The sequence below is a fragment of the Equus caballus genome, chromosome 7 (genome assembly GCF_041296265.1).
Source record: "Equus caballus isolate H_3958 breed thoroughbred chromosome 7, TB-T2T, whole genome shotgun sequence".
In the NCBI taxonomy this organism is placed as follows: Eukaryota; Metazoa; Chordata; class Mammalia; order Perissodactyla; family Equidae; genus Equus; species Equus caballus.
In genome coordinates this window covers 71804150-71828326 of record NC_091690.1, presented here as the reverse complement: position 1 = coordinate 71828326, position 24177 = coordinate 71804150, and the positions used below count along the sequence as shown (strand labels likewise).

The following is a 24177-nucleotide window of genomic DNA, read 5'->3' as shown; positions in this document are numbered from 1 at the left end:
CCAGCATCTGAACCCATGAACCCCAGGACACTGAAGCTGAGCACGTGAACCTAACCACTACACCACCAGGCCAGCCCCCTTTCTAGGGTTCTTACAGACATTAGATGGGTTAATATTTGTAAAGCACTTGAAACAGAGCCTGGCATATAGTTAGTGGTATATAAGTGTTTGTTATACAATAGTAATTACTACTTATAGAAAGCTTAGCTATCTGCCAGCCACAGAACATGTTACCCTTTCATACCCTTAATCATGCAAGGTAAATGATTTATAGTGGTGTGCTAGAGCTGGTCTTTACTTGCTTAGAAGAGCCAAAAGTTGAAGATTCAGAAAGTTTGCAAGTCAGTTGTTAAACAGAGCAATTACTAAAAGTTAAATTATATAAATTTATAACTAAATAAATTATATTAAAAACAAAGACAATAAAGATACAAATCTCCTCACTTCCTAATTATTTTACTGCATTTTACTAGTATTTATGCTCTTGAGGTTATTTCTTTACTGTACTTTATGGCAGAAATGGTGCGATAGTGTGTATCTTTTCCTAACTCTGCCTTCAGTGACATCCATATTGGTAGCTTGAAGTCTGCTATGACGGGGATATTTACACCACAGAACTTGGCAACCGCTGCATATCAGGGCTTTTTTATTTCACAAATTGGTTGTTAAACCTTTATCAGCACACCACTGCATATTATTGTCCCTTCTTTAAAGATGAAACTGTGGACTAGAGAAGTTAAGTGATTTGCCTAAGTCCACACAGCTAGGAAGTGGTAAAGCTGTGATTCAAGCACAGATTTTTGTTGGTTTGCTTCCTTGCTTTTTAAAAGAAAAATATATTTGCAAAACCCACATGCTTTCCATTCAGCTACCCTCCCCTGAGGTGGGAATGTTGAAGCTGGGTAGGCCTCAGATACAAATGGAAAAGCTATCCCTTCCCCTCCCACTCTGGCAACCCTGCCCTTAAGGTACAAGCCCAGCTCCCAGCCTACCCACGCCTGGGCACAGCTGGTCATCCTTTCTAGTACCATTGCTCCACCTTGGACTTGGAGACGCCTTTGTCGGTTATCTTAATTTGATAATCCCATTACTTAATGTCTTGCCTGGGTTCCATTTTTACCCATTACCCCTTCTTCCCAGAACCTCTTTTCTCTTATCCAAGGTTAAGATTAAACCCATTCTTTCCAACACCTGTACCTATTTTCTATTTTCCTAGTGTGAGAAGACTTGGCACAGTAGTTACGATTTCTCAAATAATCACTTTTCTTAAACTCTTTATTGGTGTGAACACACACAGGGAAAACTATACATATCAGAAGGGTACAGATCAAATCATTTTCACAAACTCAACACACCCATGAGACCCGCACCCAGATCCAGAACCAGAACATTACCGTTTTCTCCGAAGCCTTCCAGTTTCTACCCTCCCAAGGGTAACTGCTAATCTGGCTTCTAAAAGTCATGCAACTCTTTTAATATTGGCATATCTAGGACATGCCGTGTAGGGCCAGGTGCTCTATACAGTATTTCATCTCTCCCTTTGGCATGGGGTTAGTATTAAGACTCTTCTTGGGTCAATTATCTTGACTTATTTCCCACTCCTGTGGAGCAATGACAAGAAACTTGAGTTCCAATCCCAATGCTACCACTGAACCCGTGACCTGGAAAATCCATGTCTCCTCTCTGAAGCCTAGGCAATTTAGTCTATAAAATATGGACAAACACAACACATTTGCAGGGTTGCTATAAGGATTCAATGAAATCTCACTCTCAAAGCACCTAGTACAGTGTGCCTGGCATATAGTAATGTAACAGCCAACTGTCACTGATTTTATTGTGTGCAGACAGCACAGTGTGAGGGTTTTATGTATAGGATCTCATTTATAACTCTGGCCAAATAGAATTCTTTCATTTCCTCATCTGCTCTTTCTCTCAGTCTTCCACATCTCAGTAGTCAAATGCTTTACCATTTACCTAACAATTTAGGTTCCATATCTAGGCATTTTCTTTGATTCCTGTCTTTCCCACATTCCACTCATCTAATTCATCAGCAGCTTTTGCTGACTCTAAAAAGAAAACCAAAGACACTCGGTTCTCTCAATTTCCACTACTACTATCCTATTTTAATCCTATTTACCATCCTTACTTAAATATCTTCACAAGAATGTAAGCTACATGTGAACAGGTTCCATGTACTATTGATCACAGCTGTATCGCCAGTACCCAGAATAGTGCCTGGTCGTTAGTAGGCTTTTGCTAACTGTGTCTGGAATGAATGCATGTTGCAACAAACTTTTGAAGTGGGTACTATTATTATTTCCACCTTATAGATGGCCTTGCAGTGGTTAAATAACTCACTTAAGGTCACACAACAAATATCAAAACCAGGATTTCAAATCCAGGTTCTGACTCCAGATAACGGCTTGATTATCCACAATGCTGCTGCATTGAACTACACTGGCTTATGCTGAAGGCAATGATAAAGGATATTTTTTAGCAGATGTTACGAGAAATTTTAGTTGAAATTCCCCAACCTGCAAACTTTTCCTGAGAATAAAGGTCATGTGCCCCTTCACACAACCTTGTCGGCCCAGCATGATTTGGCTCCTCCCAAGTCTCTTCTCTCCTCTTTGGCCTCCTCTCTCAACATTCCAGCATAATGAACCCTTTTCTCTTACCAGCAATGCTCCTGCCGGTATCTGAAACGCTCTCTGTCTCCCATCCCCTCTGGAAGAACCTTTGCTAATGTCTCAATTCTGAGGGATTATAACAAGCAGTACTTTATCCCGGCTGGCATCACTCTACTAAAATTACTCCTTTATTTCTGTCTTTATTGTTCACTGCTAGGTCCCCAGTGCCAAAGAAGTGCCTCGATTAAATAGGTACTTGGTAAATATTTGTTGAATAAAGGTATGAAAGGGCAAGGATTATTTCATCAACTTTCATGTGAAAAGACTGTGGCTCCTTGAGGTGAGCTATTTTGCCGTGGATCAGTCATTAACTGGCAGACAGGAGATTCGAAACCTGGGCTCCACAAACAGCCCCTCCTGACCACGCCCACTCCCCGCCCTCCTCACTTCCGCCCGCTCCCATAAGCTCCGCCCACTTCAGCCTGCGCCATCTGGGAGACTAGTTTGACCCCCGGACGGCCGCCGTAGCGCGTCGCCTCCGTTGCCGTGGAAACGACCCGGGACCTGGGTGGGAGAAAAGACGTTTCCCGCCGGCGGGAGCTGCGGTTGTGGCGGCAAGGAGAGCTCCGAGGCGGCGGGGACCGGCGCCGCAGCACCATGGCGGACCAGCTTTATCTGGAAAATATAGACGAGTTCGTCACGGACCAGAACAAGATCGTGAGGAGCTAGGACTGGGGAAGGAGGGCGTGCAACTGGGGTCCTGGGCCCGGCGAGGGCGGCGGGGGCCTTGACCCCTCGGCGTGTTGCCTCGTGGGGACCGGCGAGGGGAGACAGGTCTCCGCACCTCGGGGCGAGCGAGGACTCGCGGGAGAGGTCGGCTGGGCACGGCGCACGCACCAGGGGTCGTGGAGGTCACGCGCGGAGGGAGGGGCATCGGTTGATAGTATTTGTAGGGCGTCTCTACACCTATCTGATAAGGTGGTTGGTGTTTTAAGTCCCAAGTTTACAGTTGAGGAAATTACGTCTTAACTGGGTTAAGTGACAAGTTATTTCCTCTTCCTGGAAATTTGGTGTTGATACAGGCTTGACCTGCCTCTCAGGGTGGAGTAAAGATCAAGTGAGACGATGGGTGTGAATGCCTTTTGCAAACCGTGGTGACTGAGTGCCTACTGTGAGCTTTGGATCCACATTATTGCATTTAATCTTTACAGTGACCTACCCAGAGCTAGAAAAGAAAGAGGTCAAATAATTTCTTTGGACAAATAAAGTAAGGATTTATACGAATTAGTAGGGGATAGGCAGTTTTCCAACCTGGGTCCATCTCTTGCTAATGCCGTCTTCTGCGTCACATTGCCTTTACCTGACCTATCCAAGTCTTCTAATTATTGGAAACTCAACATTTAGAATTGGAAGATTTTGAGAGGAGAGTGACAGGCGTACAAGGAAGCGACAAGTGACAGGAGAGTTCAAGGAAGGCTGGAAGGAAGATCAAGGCTTGATGGCAACAGTTCCCCTCTAACCTCTGATAAAGTATTCATCCACTTCATTCATTCCCAGGCCGCTGCACCACCAGTGCCCTTTGATGTTTGTTTGTATGGCTGCAACTTGCTTTAGAAGTTTCTGAGTCACACACTTCAAAGAAATCTAGCTTCTGGGTGAATTTGAGGATAATTTTTGGTGGTGGCCCCAAAAAAGGATAGGATGTGATAAAAGAGCCTTAATAAAACAAGGAATGTGAAGAAAATGAGAGCCTTTTTCTTTCTGTGTATATTCAGCCTTTCTTTTTTGACTCTTTTGCATTAATTGGTCTGTGAAACAAACTTAGTATTTGTAAGATAAATCTCTCAGTCCTGCCTGCCCAGATGGATGGTTCTTGACAAAACTGGGGTGGCATCTATTGTAATTTATAAGATGTAATCATCTAAGAGTAGGAATCTTTAGAACCCCTTGGGACTGTCCTGCACTCTGGAGTCATCTAATTAAACGTTTAAAAAATTTCTTCTTCTTGCAGGTGACATATAAATGGCTGAGCTATACGCTAGGGGTTCATGTTAACCAGGCCAAACAGTAAGTCCAATTTTTTACTAATTTTAATCACATTGGAGTTTTTTGTTTTACTTTGTTTTTCAGCTTTACAGATAACCTCTAGGTTAGAACTTTTTTTTTTTCTTGGGGAAATGGGAAAGCATACTATTTGTACTACCTTTTACTACTTTTGTTTATTATTTAGGAGATAAGTGGACTTCTGTTCAAATGTGTGGTGATACACTTACTGGATTTATTTGTAGTCTTGCTCTCTGGTTAACATCACTTTGTTATTTAAAATTTTGTAAATAGGCTAGCCAGTTCTGTTTATATCTGAGATGTTTATGTGTTATCTTATGTCTTCATTACATTTTCATACATACTCCTTAGGCCTGTCTCTGGGTGTTGTTGACATACTTCCATAATGAGGTCAACAGGTGTTTTAGACAGCTGTATAACAGATGAGACAGGGGAGAACTATTTCAGTGAAACTGAAAAGGGAGTGTTGATGGCACAAAGCATTACCTTTCTTGAATTTTGCCGTCTCACCTTTCCTTGCTGAAACTTGCAGGCCAACTTGAGGCTGAAAGGGAAAAACAAACTTTTGAATTAACTTCAAAATTTCTTGACCTGCAAATATGCAGATATTGTCTGTGTCCCAAAGGGAGGAATTGGTGAGCAGACTGAGGGCACGCATATTGAGTTAAATACTCATTTAATTGTTTTAAAAGGTGGTCTGATTTTTCCCTGTTCCTTGGAACTTTCTTTGAGTCATAGGAATGTTCCATAAATCTTGGAAAATCCCTGATCTTTAGAATGGATTTATTTGGCTTTATTTTGGTTGCTGTTGGACAGTCCTAGGAGTCTGATTTTGACTGCGATGTTTATGCCTTCAAGAGCTGAAACTCTTGGCCCAGGGATGGGTTTGGGCTGATTTTGACTGTCTGAGATTGGTCTTGCTAAGACCAGTCCTGGCCCAAACCCAACAGGTTCAGGTAACTTTGAGAATGGACACCTGTAAGAGTAGTTACTTCTTGTGGTTATCGATGTTTAAATATGAAGTGACGTAACTATTATATAAGCCTGTTGGTTTTTTTTTTTTTTACTGTAGCTGCCCTTATTACCTATGATTTTTATAGAATTAATACACTGTCTAGCCCCTGCCTGTCTACCAACTTCATCCCATGCTGCTCTCTACCTCACTTATACTCTTGCCGTGTTTGTCTTTCTGTTGCTCATATAGGCCAAGCCCAGTCACACCCTAGGACATTTGCACCGTTTCCTCTGGCTCAAGTGCTCTTTCCCAGTTGTCATCTTTCAGGTTTTGGCTCAAATTTCACACGTTGCTTCTTGTAACAGCCCTTCCCTAATGCCCTATTTCAGGTATCCCCACCCCTCCCTAGCTCTCTATCATATCTTCCTGTTAATTTCTTTCATAATTCTTTTTTTTTTTTAAACGGCTTTGAGATATAATTCACCTACCGTACAATTCACGCATTTAAAATGTACAATTCAGTGGCATTTAATATATTCACAGTTGTGCAGCCGTCACTACAAATAATTTTAGAACATTTTCATCACCCCAAAGAGAAGCCCTGTATCCATTAAGTTCCTCACTATTTTCTGCCTACTCCTGTTCTCTTCCCCCCTGCCCCCCCCCAGCCCCCCGCATCAGGCAATCACTAATATACCATCTGTCGATTTGCCTATCCTGGACATTTTGTGTAAAGGGAATCATACAATATGTAATCTTGGGTGTGTGTGATTTCTTTCACTTAGCATATTGTAAGCTTTGTCGATGTTATAGCATGTAGCAATACTTCACTCCTTTTTAAGGCTGAATAGTATTTCGTCACATGGTCTGTTAGTTTCCTAGGGCTGCCATAACAGAATACTACAAACTCGGTGGCTTAAAACAATAGAAATTTATTGTCTCTCAATCCTGGAGGCTAGAAGTCTGAAATTAAGGTGTTGGTAGCGCCACACTCCCTCTGAAACTTGTAGAGCAGAATCTTTCCTTGCTGCTTCTTAGCTTCTGTTGGTTTGCTGACAGACTTTGGCGTTCCTTGCCTTTAGCTGCATAACCCCAATATCTGCCTTTGTTGTCACATTGTATTCTCCCTGTGTGTCTGGATCTTCACATAGCCGTTTTATAAAGATACCAGTCGGATTAGGAACCACCCTACTCCAGTATGACTTCATCTTAACTAATTACATCTGCAGTAATCCAACTCCAACTAAGGTTACACTGAGGTACGGGTGGTTAGGACTTCAACCTGTCTTTTTGGGGGAACACAAGACAACCCATAACTATGGATAAACCACATTTTGTTTATCCATTCATCAGTTGATGGACATTTGGATTGTTTCCACATTTCGAATATTATGAATAATGCTACTAAGAACATTTGTGTACAAGTTTTTGTGTGGATTTGTGTTTTCAGTTCTCTTGGGTATATACCTAGGATGGGAATTTCTGTGTCATATATAACATTTTGAGGAACTGAGGAGCTGTTTTTCAAAGTGGTGACACTATTTTACAATCCCACCAACAAGGTATGAGGTTTCTAATTTCTCTACATTTTTGTCATCTCTTTATTATCTGTCTTTTATTTTAACCATTCTATTGGGTGTGAATGATATCATTATGGTTTTGAGTTGCATTTCTGTAATGACTAATTATGTTGATTATCTTTTCATGTGCTTATTAGCCATTTGTATATCTTCTTTGGAGAAGATTCTGTTCACTTCCTTTGCTCATTTTTTCATTGCATTGTCTTTTTATTGTTGAGATGTTAAAAGTTCTTGTACTTTTGGGTACAAGACCTGATCAGATATATAATTGCAAAAATTTTCTTGCATTCTCTAGGTTGTCTTTGCACTTTATCTTTCACTTCACCCTTTGAAGCACAAAAGTTCTTATTGTTGATGAAGTCCAATTTCTTTTCTTTTTTCTTTTGTTGCTTGTGCTTCCTATATGGTATCTATGAAGGCTTTGCCTAACTCAAGGTCATGAAGATTTAATTCTGTGTTTCTTCTAATAGTTTTGTGGTTGTAGCTCTTACATCAGTAATTATTACTATATTTGAAGTTTCTATGTATCGTATGCTTGCAAACGTAATAAAAATGCTTCAGTCCTCATGATAAAGAGTACACTGTAGTTTTCAAATCAGGTCTTGGCTCAAGCCAATTTTAAATGAAGCACTAAGATGTGTAAATAGTCACTTTTTCCTCCAGGAATCGTTTTGTATCTGGTGTAAGGAAAGAGTACAACTTCATTCTTTTGCATGTAGATATCCAGTTGTTCCAACATTTATAATTCTTACTACTACCTGACATTTTCTTGCTTATTGTGTGTCCCACCCAGTAGAATATAAGCTCCATGAGGGCAGGGAACATGTTTATCAAGTTCATCACTCTTCCAGTAGCTATCGCTATGTAACAAATTACCCCCAAATTTAACAGCTTGAAACAACCATTTTATTATGCTCATGGATTCTTTTGGTTTGGAATTTAGGCAAGGCACAGTGAGAATGGTTTATCTCCATAATGTCTGGTGCCTCAGCTGGAAAGCCTCAATGGCTGGAGCCCAATCTTCTGTAGGCATCTTTATGCACATGTCTGGCAGTTGATGCTGGCCACCAGCTGGGATTTCAGCTGGGGTTGTTGACCAGTTATTGCATATGGTCTGTTTATGTGGTCTGGGCTTCCTAAGAACATAGCTTCTCCAGTTAGTCGGATTTCTTACACAGCAGCTCAGGACTCCAAAAGCAGTGCTCCAGCATAAGGCAGAAGCTGATTGCTTTTTCTGACTAGCCTCAGAAGTCAAGCCTGCTTCATTCTTTTGGTTACGATGAATCACTAGCCCTCCCAGATTTAAGGGAAGGGGAGGGCTTCCCCCTCTCTGTGGGAAGATGTAGAAGGGCATTCGGGATGGGAGGTGTTGCAGCCCTCTTCGTGAAATGCGGCATGCCACAATTGTCTTCCGTGCCTGATTCATAATAGGTGCCAATAAACATTTGTTGAATGAGTACTAAGCCTTATGGTAGATACTTTCACAAACATTTCTCTCACATAGTCTTTATAACAATCCAGTGTGATGGATGTTATCAACTTCTTTTAACACCTGAAAAAATTGAGACTTAGAGGGTTCTGTCACCTTTTTTCTTTTACCTGTAGTAGAAGCATTTAAAGTATCACTGTGACTGGGCATGGTTGTTACTGATTTGCTTGGATTCATTAAAGAAGTTTTTGTTCAGTTCTTACTGTATTTTTAGCGTTATTTTAGGCTTTGTCGTAAAACAACAAATCTGACCAAGTCTTTCCCAACATTGACTTAAACAAGTAATTTTAGGTTGTAAAAATGCTGTGAAAGAATTAAACTAGGTTAGGGAAGGCAGTGTAAACTATACTCTGTTTTCATCCTGGGGAAAATTATGAGTAAACCTGATTAGGAGGGAAAAATAATGAGTTAAAATAAGAATAGGTAATTATGTGTGTAGGAAGTGCATCTGGTAAGAAGTCATATGTCGTCACTCATATTTAAGAAGATTTTGTGTGTTTTGTTGGTAAAAATAAAATGTTTAGTGAAATCAAATTAGATAAACACGTCTTAGAGACTCAACAGATAGGCAGAAATTATTTTTTACAAAAAGGGTTTGTGCAGTTTGGACCTTCTTCTTACTATAAAAGAGAACTGGATTGATTTGGGGAGACAAGTGCACAGAGGACAATCACTGTGATGATATAGGCGAGATGACGAGTTGTGGATAAAAGACAATGCATTTAGCCAGGAAGCTTGAGATCATCTTGGGCATGATACCTGCCAATCATTTCTTCTGCCAGCATGGTCCTAAATAGCATAAATAAACCAAGATGTTTGTGAATCTGTGTTACCTCATCTTTCCTAATGTAGTTGCTACATGGAAGAAAACACTAAAGAGAACGAGATGCAGGAATCAACAAAAATGCTGAATATGGCAAATTTTTGTCCTCAAGGAGCTTATAGTCTAGTGGGGATGGCAGATATATAAACTAAGTAGATAGAACGCAGCGTGGTAAGTGTTGTAATAACAGATAAGGGATAACTTAGAAGGCCAGGAGTACCCTCCTGGCCTGATGGTGGTAGGGAAGGCTTCACATAGGAGGTGATAACTGAGCTGCTAACTTGATGAGGAATTAGGTGGATGACATCTCAGAAGAACATTCCAGGCAGAAGGAAGGGCATACAAAGGAGCGAGGGGAACTGCAGAATGTTTCATAAGGCTGGAAATTGTGTGAGCGTGGGAGGATGGTGAGAGATACAGGGGCCAGAACAAGAAGAGTCTTAGATGTCATTGCTAGGGACTTGCAGTTGATCCTTAGGGGCTGGGGAGCTATTGAAAACTTGAAGAAGGAGTAATACTTCAGACAAGAATATCGGGCTACCTTTTAGCATCACTTAATGACTAATAGGCATCTCAGATTTAACATGCCCCCAAACCTAACTCCTAATCTCTCCCCGCAACACCTGCTCCTCTTGCTTTTCCCCATCTCCCTGAATGACACCTTCATTCTTTAAGTTGTTTAGTCTAGTCATCCTTGACTCCTCTTTCGCTCGTACGCCACGATCAATCCACTGGCAAATCCTGTTGTTTCTTCCTTTGTAATATACCCAGAATTCATCCCCTAATTACTACCTCCATTGCTGCCATCCTAATGTGAGCCAGCCTGGATTACTGCAGTAGCCTCCTGACTTGTCTCCCTGCTTCGTCGCTTGCCCCTCGACAGTACATTCTCCACACAGCAGTCAAGAATCTTTCTAAAAGGTGCGATCATGTTATTCTGCTCTAAACCTTTAATGATTTCCTTGCCTAAAGTTCTACATAGGCCACTAAGCCCTATATGTCTGGCACTGGGCTCTCTCTCTCCTACCACTCCTCCTTATTCAACACGCTTGCCTCTTTTCTTTTCCTTGGATCTTGCTTACATTCTTGTTTCAGAACCTTTGCATTTGCTGTTTTCTCTGCTTAGAATATTTTTCCCCAAGATACCCACATTGGTGGCTCTGTCGCTTCCTGCAGGCCTGTGCTCATGAGGCCTTCCCTAATCACCTTATATAAAATAGCAAAACTTCTCAGGTGCTCTCTATTCTTCTTACTTTTATTTTTTTCCTGTAGATTTACTACCATCTAACATATATTTACTTGTTTGTTTATTTTTTGTCTCTCTCTTCTACAATGTAAGCTCTAAAAGGGGAGGAAGTCTGACTACTTTGTTTACTGCTCTATCCCCAAAGCCCAGTGGAAAGTAGCCACTCAGCAAAGTTTTGTTGACAGAATGACTTGATTTGCATTTTTAAAACTTCATCAAGGAAGCCTTGTGGATAATGAATGGGAAGGGGGAGGGGAGGGAGGGAATTGACACTTGAAATTGAAACAGTCCGGTCAAGAGATTTGGAGGGCAAGGAGTCAAGAATTACTTGGGAGGGAAAACTGATGAGACTTGGCAACTCACTGGATAAGGAGATGTGAAGGATAATGACTCCCAGATTTCTGGCTTGGGTGGTTTGAGCAGATGATGTTGTCAGGAATAAATGAAGCCATGAGGATGAATGAAATAGACCAAGGAGAATATGTGGTAAGGTGACCAGCCATCTTGCTGTGTCCAGGACTGTCGGTTTTAGCACTTAAAGTCCATGTCTCAGGAAACCCCTCAGATGCAGGCAAACCAGACGGTTGGCCACTCTGAAATGTAGAGTGAAAAGGTAGCTGAAGAGAGAATCCGAACAGTACAGAAAAGGAGGAGGCAGTCAAGTCTGTGCAGGAATGGGAGCAGAGGCAGTTAGAGTCGTCGCAGGAGGCCCAATGGGGATGGGATCATGGAAGCTAAGAGAGGGCACGCTTCAAAAAGAGAGTGCTCAACAGTGTAGGCTGAGTTTCTGTGAATTTTTGAGTTTCTAACTGTTCTTGGCAGAAATATGACATGTCATAGAGACTCAGTAAATATTTTTTGAAATAAAAGACATAAATGGTATATCTCTTTTGTTGTTGTTTTGTTAAACTGTCAGTTATTGAGGGAAGCCAACTTCTGATACTTGCTGGATCTTGAGGATAAAAAGATGTTTAGAGTTGTTACTAAAAGCAGCATTATTTTTACATTGAGTGTTTGGGAATCTCAGGTTAATGAATGCTCTGAATACTGGGCATTGTGAATAAGTGTTACATTCTACATTTCTGGAACAGCATTGAATCTGAATAATTGTAAAATTGGAATTTCAGAGCTGGACATTTGTGATCATCTACATAGTAGTTCTTAATGTTTTTGGAATAATCCTTTTGAGAATCTACTGAAAACCCTGAACTGTCTCTGCCCCAAAAAACACATTTTGCTTACAGTTTTGGGGCTGGAGGGTTATAGATGGCCACACGAATCCCAGATTAAGAGAATCACTGATCTAGTACAGGCCTTCCATTTTGTATCTCAGGATATTAAGAGGCCTAGAAAAATTAACTTATCCAGGATCACGTAGGTAGAGAGTGACTGAACTTATTCTTAATTCATTGTTCCATCCATTATATGTCATTGCCATTGTTTTAATGCAGGTTCAGTCCCTCTTGACCTATTATTAGATTTCTTTTATTTCAGTTGCTTGGTCTCTTTGCCAGTTCAATACAAGTTGACCCCAACTCCCCTGTCCCATCTAAAATCTGTCTTTTTTTAAACTCTGTCCATAGACTGAGCAAAAATATACTGTAGAAAATTTGGACTGTTATATTTAATATATCTAACTTTTTTTTTTTTTAGAGAGTTTATTTTTCTTTTTTTTCTCCCCAAAGCCCCCTGGTACATAGTTGTGTATTTTTAGTTGTGGGTCCTTCTAGTTGTGGCATGTGGGATGCCGCCTCAGCGTGGCCTGTTGAGCGGTGCCGTGTCCTCACCCAGGATCCGAACTGAGGAAACCCTGGGCCGCCGAAACGGAGTGCAAGAACGTAACCACTTGGCCACAGGGCCAGCCCCCAATATATCTAACTTTAAGTCATGAATTAAGAGTTGATGAGGTAAACTGTTAGTAATGACTGACATGTCCTTTTGTTTGGAACAGGATGCTGTATGATTATGTTGAAAGGAAGCGAAAGGAAAATTCTGGAGCCCAACTTCATGTCACCTATTTAGTGTCCGGCAGTCTCATTCAGAATGGACATTCTGTAAGTTCTCAGAACCTTATAAAGAGCTTAAATGTGTTTGAGCTGTAAACAGCGTGATATAACATAACATTGGGAAAAAAACAACAAAATTTAGTATTATGGAAGTTCCAAAAAGTTACTTGAAGATGATGATGATTTTGAATTTTTAAAGTAAACCTATCACTGAGAAGTTTGGGTACTATCTTGGCTGTGATGCAGACACTATATCATTATTATGTAATTTTCCTAGGCAGTGAAACATTGGGAGACTGCTTCTGTTATTCCTTCTTCCTCTTGCAGGTAGATTGGGGACAATGGTGGTTAATTTCCAGCCTGTCTAAATGTCAAGCCGCAAACTCATGTGTTCAGAAAGTACAATTTTATTTTTTTTAACTGAACTTGATTTTAATTTGAGCTCTCATTTTGGTAGGCTTATGTCTAAGTGGCTGAAGGATGGGGGTTTCGCCAGGGGGCTGAGCTAATGCAGTGCAGAGACGTGATCTGGGAACATCGTTATCCTCCAGTGTTTTGTTGTGGTCCCATCTGGTATCTGGTCGTTCATCAACACACGTCACTGCTGCATTGTCATCATCCTAACTGCAAAGCTTTCTCAGGTCTGCTGACTTTCTCTTAGCTGGTTCCATCTCCTTCCCAGGAGCACAGGGATCATTTTACTACTCCCATGCCTTGGTGGGCACCAGAAGCTCTGCACAGATAACTCATTCCTTCTGCTGCACCAGACTGATCCTTGGGAACTTTGATAATTCCTCCTCTCTGGCTTCTTCCTAAAAGTAAGGCGCACCTCCTCTGTTCTCACATCCCCAAACCTTTTACCTCCCGCTACCTCCACAACCAGCCCTGTAGAACTTAGCCCAGGGATCAGGGCTTCTTCTCAGAGATGCACTAATATATAAGTTTTCCTCTTCCCTTTTGACTTTCCCTCAGACTCAGAAGTTCAGAAGCCTGATTTATCAGAATACTCACTGGATTTGTCTTGTAGCAGTAGAGTCCCAAGTATGAGAGATTTACAACTGGAATGGCAAATTAATAATTTACAAGGAGAAATAAAACTGCTAGGGGGATCAGATCCTTATATTTTCTGACCAACATATTCTTTCTTTGTTGGTAAGCTATTTGGCCAGCCAGATAATAATCAAGATATTTGCATGTGTAGGTAGAATCAGATGCCATTATACATCTGAAACACAAAATTAAGCAGCCGGGATTCATTTGCTCTTGGACATAAACCTGCCATCAGAATCATCTCCATACAGGCTCTTGAATGGATACTGCTGAAGTTTGCATCTGAATGTCTTCTTTCCGTTGTTTCCAGTTAACCAGCCCTCTTCAGTCTTTTTCTTTAGTTTCACCAATACCTTCAGTCTAATCATAGTCACTTCTTTACCTGGGATTCATTGTGTTCCTCTGAAGCAGTGTTTTTTATTCTTTTTTTGGTCACCGATTCCTTTGAGAATCTGGAGGAAAAATATTGACATATTCATAAAATTTTGAGTGTTAACACATCTTCTGGAACAGGGTGCAAGGTTAAGGATTTATGTTTTAAGATAAAGTTGTAGATTTTTATTCTGACCCGTATGACATAAGTTCTTAATTTCAGATCCTTCCGTGGTCTTTGGGGTTGGTCTTCAGGGTGTAGGGGATTCTTGGATGAACTCCTGAAAGGCATTCAAATTGTGTTCCTCAGGGCATTCTTTTGAAACTCTTTTTCAAAATGATGTGTAGTCCATAATCACTTAAAAATTTCTATGCTGTGGCTTGCTCAAAATGATGTGTAGTCCATAATCACTTAAAAATTTCTATGCTGTGGCTGTTTCTAAATTTGAGGGCATTTAAATTCCGCCCACCTTTTTTAAAACAGCAGAATGCTTTTTCAAATGACATCTTAATCAGAATCCTAATATATAAAATCTATTGAATAAGGTTACTGTGGTTGAAGTGGTTGTGAGAAGTTTGGAGCTCTGTACTCTCCCTTCTGGCAGCCCCATAGGGCAGCTCTGTGGAAGCCTGTAGAATTACTGACCAGTGTAGATGCTTACCCGTGCCTTTTGTCTCAAAGAGAGCCCTTCTAAGGAAAGGCAGATGATTAAGCGTAATGTCAGGTTTGGTTCTTGTTCCTTCTAATTTCTTTTTTAGATTTTAAGTGTTTCTAGAAAGAAAAAAGACATTATAGATCTTGTATGGATTTTTTAAATTATAAGTAATTTTTATTTTTCCGATGATCATTGTTATTGTAAAAATGTTTAACAGCAGTGCATAGAAAGTGAAAGCCGCCTAATCTCATCCTGAGAGTCTTCAGAGAAGTAGTTGAAAATTTCAAAGGAATGTTTGGTTGATTCTCTTTTTGTGATGTTAGAGGTTGTCGGCCTGATCCATTCTTTATGAAATTTCTCATTAACTTTTCATCTAGTGATTTTAGTTGAGATTGATTTTTATCATTGCCTAGATCATTAATTCACTAGGTGCTACAAAATGGTGGTGTTCTAATTCTGTCATTCCTTCTGGATTTATTGGCTGGAATTTTTCAATAAAGAAGAACTTTCTCTCATCAACTAATCATATTTCCCCTTTCTCTTTAACTGCTAAAAAACTCAGGGGGCTTATCCCCAGCCAGGCTCTGGGTTTGTGGATGCTGAACTTACTCCTGTGTCCACCTTAACAGGAACCCACTGAGTCAGAGCTCTACTCTGGTCTGTGGTGTTTTAGCACCAGCAAACTGGCATTTCCACTGTGTCGTTTTTGTGCATTTTCAGTCTCCCCTGAGGCAGCATTTAACCACACAGAACTGTCTGGGCTGCCCAGATGTTTTCCTGATGGTACCAATTATTGTTTTTAGGGCTCTTGTTACAAAGTTACATAGATTTGAGTGGTTAGCTCCTAATGTTGTCTTTCTCATAAGCTCTGTAATTTTTATTGTACAGATTTGCATTGTACAAAAATGTACAGATGACGTTTTTAGGAATGCCTTTTTTTTTTTAAGAGAAAGCGCATTATGAAAACCCCAATATTTTTTCTAACAATATGATTACTGAAAACAGTTTGAAATTTCTGTGCAGATCTTTTTGTCTATAGGATATATCCTATTAGGGATGCACAATTAGCCTGTGTTTTAGAATCACTTGAAATAATTCCTCTCTGTGGTTAAGCCACCAACTCAGTATCTAGTTAAATTTAAATTTTTTCCCCCACTTTCAGTTTTTAGGTTCCCTTCTTTCCCTTAGAGGTAACTATTTTTATTGCTTTTGCATTCTTTCATTGTTTTTGTTGTTATATATATTTTTAATATAAGCAAATATATATTCATATTACTGCCCTTTCTTAGGTAAAAGTTTTTATATTTTACATCCTGTTTTGCACTTTGCTTTGTTTTTACATAACAGTAGATCTTTAGCATAGCATCACTCCATAGCAGATATAGAAATATTCCTCATTCCTTGTGACAGCCACATGATACTACATGGATAGATATACCTTAGTTTATTCACCTGTTCCTTATTCATAGTCATTTGAGTTATTTACAATTTTTGGCTATTACAAATAGTGCTGTAGTGAATAACTTAATGGATATGTGTTTTGTGTATTTTTGCCAGTGTATTTTAGAGTTACATTCCTAGAAGTAGGATGCATATGTACTTTGTTGGGTACTGCCAAATACCTTTCCATTTTTCATTCCCACCAACAATGTATGAGAGTACCTGTCTCCACATAGCACGTGTTGCCGTATGTTTCAGGGTCATTTGCATTTCTTTTTCTGTGAACCATCTGTTCATATATCTTGGCCATTTTTCTAAAGGATTTTTAGTCTTTGTTTTCTCTGTTTTAGAAACTATATATTAACCCTTTGTGATATAAGTTGCAGATATTTTTCCTACTTTATCACTTGTCTTTGTACTTTGGTTAAAGGTTTTTTGTCAACTAAAAGTTCTTTGTTAGTTTTTATGAATTATTTCATTTATTTCTGGATTTTGAATTATAGTTAGGAAACTTTTCCTCATTCTCAGTTTATATCATTTATAGAAGGATTCAATCATATTTTCTTGCAGTGCATGTATGATTTCATTCTTTATGTTTAGATCTCCGATCCATTTCAAATTTATTCTGTTGTATGGCATGGGAGATCCAATTTTTATCTGATTCCGTATGATTGTACAGTAATTCTCATCACATCACTTACTAAAAAATCCTCTTTTCCTCACACTGATTTGAGGGGTTTTTTTGTATTGGTATCTATGCTCTATCATTTTCCTTACCCCGATTGAGAACCTTTAAAGTAAGCAAGTTAAAAATGAGTCTGACTTTATTAAAATATAACGTATTATTTTCAGGGTTACCTAATCTTCCTAATTTCACAACTAAGGGCAATTGAATTATTGTTAAGGAAACTTTAAAATTGCAAGTTGTACTACGTTCAACATTAATGAAGTGTTATTTCCTTACAGTGCCACAAGGTTGCAGTAGTGAGAGAAGATAAATTGGAAGGTAAGTGTTTCAGTGATTTAGCAAGTTTTCCTCTTATGGCATTAATGTAAGCACAATAAAAAATCTGCCCCTGACATCTCATGTAATATATGTAGCTGTTTAACTGAAGAGCCGTTTATTCCTTTTATTAGTAGTTTCTCAAACATGTTAAAATATGATACTACATCTGCCTAACTTCCCATTTTTAAGGCCAATAGCTGCTGACATAAATAAAGCACTTTTATCACAGGATTTCGAAGCTTGTGACAGACATACAAAACCTCTCATGAATACCATATGGAACACCTCATCAGCTGTAAAAAGACAGTAGTCTCTAAATATTGTGTTGTGTTCCATAACAATATTTTTAGGAAGAAGATTAAAGAATGCTTTTCTAAAGTCAGAAAGACTTAATATAACTTGTAAATTAAATTTGTCCACCTGTTTCAAGACTATTAATGCTACTATTCTGGGTTTTTTTTTGTGTGTGTGTGAGGAAGATTCACCTGAACTAACATCCGTTGCCTATCCTCTTATTTTTTTTTTTTTGCTTGAGGAAGACTAGCCCTGAGCTAATGTCTTTGCCAGTCTTCCTCTACTTTGTATGTGGAATCCCTCCACAGAACCACCAAGGAGTAGAGTAGGTCCATACCCAGGATCTGAACCCCCAAACTTGGGGCTGCCAAAGCAGGGTGCACAGAAGTTTAACCACTTGGCCACAGGGCTGGCCCCTACTATTCCATTTTTTAAAAACCAATTCAAAGAAATTTTCTAACAGTGGGGAGTCCATGTGATCTTGGACCTATGTCTCAAGACAAAAACCTGTACTGGGGGCCGGCCCGGTGGCGCAGGGCTTAAGTGCGCACGTTCCGCGTCTCAGCAGCCCGGGGTTCGCTGGTTCGGATCCCGGGTGTGGACATGGCACCGCTTGGCAAAAGCCATGCTGTAGTAGGCGTCCCATGTATAAAGTGGAGGAAGATGGGCACGGATGTTAGCTCAGGGCCAGGCTTCCTCAGCAAAAAGAGGATTGGCAGCAGTTTGCTCAGGACTGATCTTCCTCAAAAAAAAACCACAAAAAAACCTGTACTGTCATACTTTGTATATAAAGACTCCTGCCAGGGGAGTCGTTTCTTACAAATTAACTTTGAGGTATTCAGGGTGGTGGAGAAGTCCATTGTTTTCTTTTTGAATTTCCATTGTGGTAGACAAAGCAAGATTTATTCATTCAATAGATATGTAGTGAGCATCTAATCTGAGCCAGGCACTAGAGGCTTGGAACAAGTTAGACACAGTCCCTTCCTTCATGGAACCTAAAATTTGTTCTTGTGATGTTCTTTTGTGTTTTTCCTCTGCAGACTTACCTGGTTAGTAGTATTTTTGTTACAGAGTTGCTTTTTGTAAACTAAAATTGAATTTCATAAGTGAGTCTTCTTAGATAGAAATTACTTATTCCTTAATTATATGCTAGAGTGTAAGATTCTTTCCTAACTGAAAAAAAGAACATCATGGTCATCATCAATCATTCATTAATATTTACTGAGTGTCCACTAGATGAGTGATACCCTCACAGGTGCTGTACTTAGAACTGACTCACCACCACCTACCTTGTCATAATGTCCCCGTCATGGACAGAAGAGTTGATGTTAGGCTGTATATGTAGCTATTTGGCCTTTTAGAACTTTTTGGACCACCACAGATTGCAAATGGCTTTAATGCAGAAGGGTTTCTTGTTAAAGTCCCCGCACGCTATGAAGTTTGTGTATTAACAGACTGCTTTTCCTGTTGACTTGTAGCAGTGAAGTCCAAGCTAGCTGTGACTGCCAGCATCCATGTGTACAGCATCCAGAAAGCCATGCTAAAGGACAGTGGGCCTCTGTTCAATACCGACTATGACATCCTTAAAAGCAACTTGCAGAACTGCAGCAAGTGAGCTCCTTAATGTTCCTTGTGGGCTTCTTTACGAATTGATTTTGTAAGATGTTTACACAGTGGCTGCCTCTTAAGAGTGAATGCCAAGTCTAGTAAAACCCCATTTATCTTGCAGTAAGACACATGCCTGGTTTTATTAGTACATCATAAGGTAAAAAATAGCAGCCACAACCCATATTGAAAACCCTAGTGGACTCCCCATAAATCTATTTCTCATGTATTTATCCTGTCACTGCCACCAGAAATGTTTGTTGTGCCCCTTGTTACTCCCTTACCCCAGTCTCTGCTTGTCTAAATCATACCCATCCTTCAAGAACCAGTTTAAATGTTGTCCTCCAAAAAACTGTCCTAATTTGATATCCCTCTACCTTGTGTCCAAAAGCAATTGAGCTTCCACAGCTGGGAGCAGACCTTGCTCATTTTTTGTGTTGTTCACAGCACAGGGAGGTGATGGACTATAATGCATGTGCATTTTGGAAATTGATGTTATGGGCTTGAGTCATGGCTCTGCTGCTGGTGTGTGTGTAGGTGTGTTCATGGTGTTGAGGATGATGGCCATGTTTCTGACTTGGGCAACTCGATGAGTGCTGGTGCTATCTCTAAGAAAGGGAATATATGAGCTGGAGCAGGCTTTGGAAGAGAGGGAAAAATGATGAATTGTGTTTGGACGTGTTGAGTTTGAGAAGTCTGTGGGGAGTTCAACTGGAGCTGTCCTTTGCAATAGAGAGGTGAGTCTTGAGCTAAGGAGAGAAATCTGGAATGAGAAGAGAGACTTTGGAGTCAGAAAAAACAGGTAATTTAATTGGACCACAGCATTTGATACAGTCAGGCAGAGAGAATGTATAAAATGAAAGAAGGGCAAAAAGTAAACTCCAGGCCACAATTACTACCTGTGTAACCTTGGGCAAATGACTTAACCTCTCTGTGCTTCAGTTTCCTCATCAGTAAAATGAAGCTAACAATAGTACCAACCTCACAGGGTTGTAGAGAATTAAGTGAATTAATATGTGTAAAGCACTTAGGACAGTGCTTGGCACATAGTAAACACTGTTTAAGTGATAGCCATTTTTTAAGGGAGGAGCAGAAAAAGAGGGGCCTAACAGGGAGCAGCCAGAGATAAGAGGAAAATCATGAGAGTATATGGGATTCTAAAAGGTAAGGAAAGAGTTCCAAAAAGGAGGGACTGGTTGAGAATATCAAACCTTACTGAGAAGCTAAATAAAATAGGAACTGAAAAGTGTCTGTTGGATTTAGTGACAGCCTTGGTAAGAGCATTTTCAGTGGAGTAACCAGATTCTGGTCAACTGAGTAGATGGGGACATGAGGAAGTGAGACAGCAAATATGGGCAATTCTTTGCAGGAAATTTAACTGTAAGATGGAGGAAAAAGAGGCAGCTAAAGAAGAATTAAGACTAAGGGAGTATATATACATTTTTAAAGTTGAGAATGCCTTGAACTTGTATTGTTAGGGAAGAGGCATAAAAGAGGAAATGGTTGAAGATACTGGGTGAGATGGGATAACTAATAAAGCCAGGTCTATCAGGAGAAATAGGTATAGAATTGCCAAACAAGTTCCTGTAAGTTCCATTAGAACAGGGATTGTGTCTATTTTGTTAACCGCTGTATACCCAAAGTGAGACCTGGCAAATGGTAAGCATTCAGTAAATAATTATTGAATGAATTAATGATAGACATTAGGTATTTTTTTCTTTAGCACAAAACCTTGAGTGTAATAGGCATACAGATATTTAATAAATAAATAAATATAGCCAGAGAGTAGTAATTTATAAGTCTGATGTCTTTTAGGGAAGGATTACAAGAAAACATTAACACCCTGATATGTTTATGTAATTATATTATTAGATTTCAAAAACAATTTGTATTAAAATCTAGTTGTGGCATGTCAAGCTCTAAAAATCAGTTCTTCTGTTGTATCTAGCAAGTAAGCAAACGAATAAAAGTGACTCAAAAATTCAAAATGAAGTTTGCACAGGGATCTCTAAAATAAACATGGCAAGTAGAAATGTGCTAACAGGAAGCACTTTAATGAAACTTGACTTAAATACTTAAAGTATCCTCGGTAGAAATGTGAAGAATTTATCTCCAAGAAAGAAGTTGGTATTTGGTCCTGAGAATTGTAGGCCAGCTGAGATGTGACTCATTGTTTCGTGTGTTTTAAGAAGTGCTGTGACAGGAAGAGAGCTGAAACTTTAGGACTGAGCAGATTCTTCTCTCTTCGGACATGTTCCCAGCCTGACTTGGTCTCTTCCTCATTGCCAGTTCCTGGTCCTGACCCTAAGGTGTGGAATGTAGACCAGATCGAGAAAGACTTGTCTTGGGGCCAACTTTAGATGCTGACAGTGAAATAAAACATTGCTCTTTTCCTTGTACATGGAGGCACTGCAAAGCCAGAGAGGAAGAGTGGTGGGTGAAAGGAAATGGTTTCCGTCTGTTCTTAACTCTGATGCACAAAATATTTGTGTTAATGTAGGGTTTTCTGATGTGGACCATAATAAATCAGTGGAAGATTTTTGGAGCTGTAGACTCTAGCTTTGGGGCTACTTAGTCTAAAGTTACTTCTGAAATTAAAGGATTTATCAGGAATTTTTTTCTTAGGCCAGTTATTCTAGCAGTTAATCTTGAAGCTTTGCCCTGTTGATCTATAATTGCTATCACCACGTAGTTTCTTAACTGCTGTCTTCTCTCATCCCAAGTTGAGGTGATACAGTGAAAAAGGGAGAGAAGCCAGAAGACTCACTTTCAGTAACTTAATCTTTTCTTTCAACATATATTTCCACGTGCCAGGTCTTGTGCTGAGTACCTGAAATACAAAAAATGAGGAACTCTCACACACCCCAATAAGCAAAAGACTTGGGGGGAGTAAAATCTTCTTTGTTAGAAAAAGTTAGGGAACTTTGCTTTAAGTGCAGCCATTTGAGAAGGCTGGATCAGTTACTCATTCACAGTGTGGGACATTATGTTATGGTTTTGTGTGAAACCGTCAGATCTACAGGGATTAGAGAAGAAGAGATGAGAATTCCCTTTAATATGCCGTGCAAACTGTTCCAAATTTCTTCACTTGGCTTTTGGCATACTTATCTGGTGCCGTTAGTTAGAATTATTAGAAATTATTAACAAATGTAAAGGACCACAAATTGTAAGAGCCAGTGGCTCTTTCCCAGCTTCTTCCATGTTTTAAGGCATGAAAGGGACAGTTGCCAGGAAATTTGTTAATACTTAAAGCTCTTAATTTTGATTCAGTTAGTATTTATTGAATATCTAGCCCTATAAGGTGAAAGTCTTTGAAAACTAGAGATAACCATTTGGTTTCCTAAGGATGGTGAAATTACTAATCTTTTGTTATTGTTTGGTATACTCCTACTTTTGCATTAGGATGCTTTTTTCAAAAAAGCAAAAATACTCAATATGGTATAGTTGAAGACAACTGAGACCAATTCTAGTTCTATTACTAACTAGATGTATAACATAGGAAATCATTCACTTCTCTCCAGTACTTGTTTCTTTATCTAAATGAGAGTTTTGCCCAAAATAAATTCTAAAATCCATTCTTGTTCTAAAGTTTTCTAATTTTATAGTATTAGCGTTAGAAGGTATTGTGTGAAAGAAGCAAGAGTTTGAAAATAAAGTTTGATATTGACATTAATGTAACATTTCTGTCCCCAGGTTTAGTGCCATACAGTGTGCAGCTGCAGTCCCTAGAACTCCTGCTGAATCCTCATCTTCTGAAAAGTTCGAGCAGACAAATCTTCAGATGTCAAGTGAGACACAAGCCAGTAACGAATTGACCGCCAATGGTCATGGCCCACCTACCTCCAAACAGACTTCCCAGCAGCCCAAAGGGATTATGGGAATGTTTGCCTCTAAAGCTGCTTCAAAAATCCAAGATGCCAACAAGGAAACCAAAACAGAGGCTAAAGAGGTTACAAATGTAAGTCTTCAAAGATATGCCTTCACAGCTTAGAGTGAGTAACTAGAAAAGCATTAGTAGACACAGTGGTAGTAGTTTAATTATGTATGAGGTTTGGCTATTTAGTTTTAATTTTTCTACTTTAGTTTGAATCCTTTAATTCTTGATATTCTCACCTGAAATAGTCCTTTTTCTTTTGATAATGCTTCTCACCAAGCCTCAGATTCTCCTGTAAAATGGTAATGCCTGCCTTGTGTGCATAATGAGATTGTTGTGAGAGCCAGTTGAAATAATGCATGTGAAAACACCTTGAAAATTGTAAAGTACAAAGAATTGTATATTAGAAATATGTCATTTTGGGAACATGTTATATTCTGGACTTTGCCATGCATGCATTCCTTCCTAGTATATTTAACATTCTTGTTCTATTTTATGAATTTTCTTGGTTTTTTTCTTCATTCTCTTCCCTTAGTTTTTTTTTGTTGTTCAGTCATCTGACCTAACTTAAGTGCATTGACTTAAGAAAAGTCTCATTAAGGGGGCCAGCCTGGTGGCATAGTGCTGTGCTTCGGTGGCCTGGGGTTCACTGGTTTGGATCCTGGGCATGGACCTACACACTGCTCATCAAACCATGCTGTGGCGGCATCCCACATGGAAGAACTAGAAGGACTTACAACTAGGATATACAACTTATGTACTGGGGCTTTGGGGAGAGGGGAAAAAAAAGAGGAAGATTGGCAATAGATGTTAGCTCAGGGCCAATCTTCCTCACCAAAAAAAAGAAACAAAAGTCTCATTAAGATACTATTAAAAAATAATCCAGAAAAGCATAATTATTGTTATTACAAATATTACCATCGTTGTCATTTTAAAGCTCCACTTTGGGAAAGGAGAGGAGAGGTGGAGGGAAAACAGTAACATTGCTAGAACTCCTACTGTGTGCCACTAGTTTTTTTTTTTTTTAAAGATTGGTACCTGAGCTAACATCTATTGCCAATCTTTTTTATTCTTCTTCTTCTCCCCA

The 24177-nt window shown here is 39.5% G+C and overlaps 1 protein-coding gene across 3 annotated transcripts in view; it reads left to right on the top strand.

Annotated features, from left to right (window-relative positions):
• Positions 1 to 3205: 3205 nt before the first annotated feature.
• The window catches only part of POLD3 (DNA polymerase delta 3, accessory subunit), a 42148-nt gene continuing 21176 nt past the window's right edge, over positions 3206 to 24177 (top strand). The window contains exons 1-6 of one of the 3 annotated variants that reach the window (NM_001100414.2): positions 3206 to 3347; positions 4642 to 4697; positions 12739 to 12841; positions 17278 to 17317; positions 19090 to 19222; positions 22910 to 23174. In NM_001100414.2, coding sequence (NP_001093884.2) covers positions 3288 to 3347; positions 4642 to 4697; positions 12739 to 12841; positions 17278 to 17317; positions 19090 to 19222; positions 22910 to 23174 — 657 coding nt within the window. In that variant the 5' untranslated portion in view covers positions 3206 to 3287. Of the gene's footprint in view, positions 3348 to 3529; positions 3664 to 3712; positions 3898 to 4641; positions 4698 to 12738; positions 12842 to 17277; positions 17318 to 19089; positions 19223 to 22909; positions 23175 to 24177 lie in introns of those variants that run through there. The other 2 variants (XM_070272063.1, XM_070272064.1) reach the window with 2 other exon arrangements.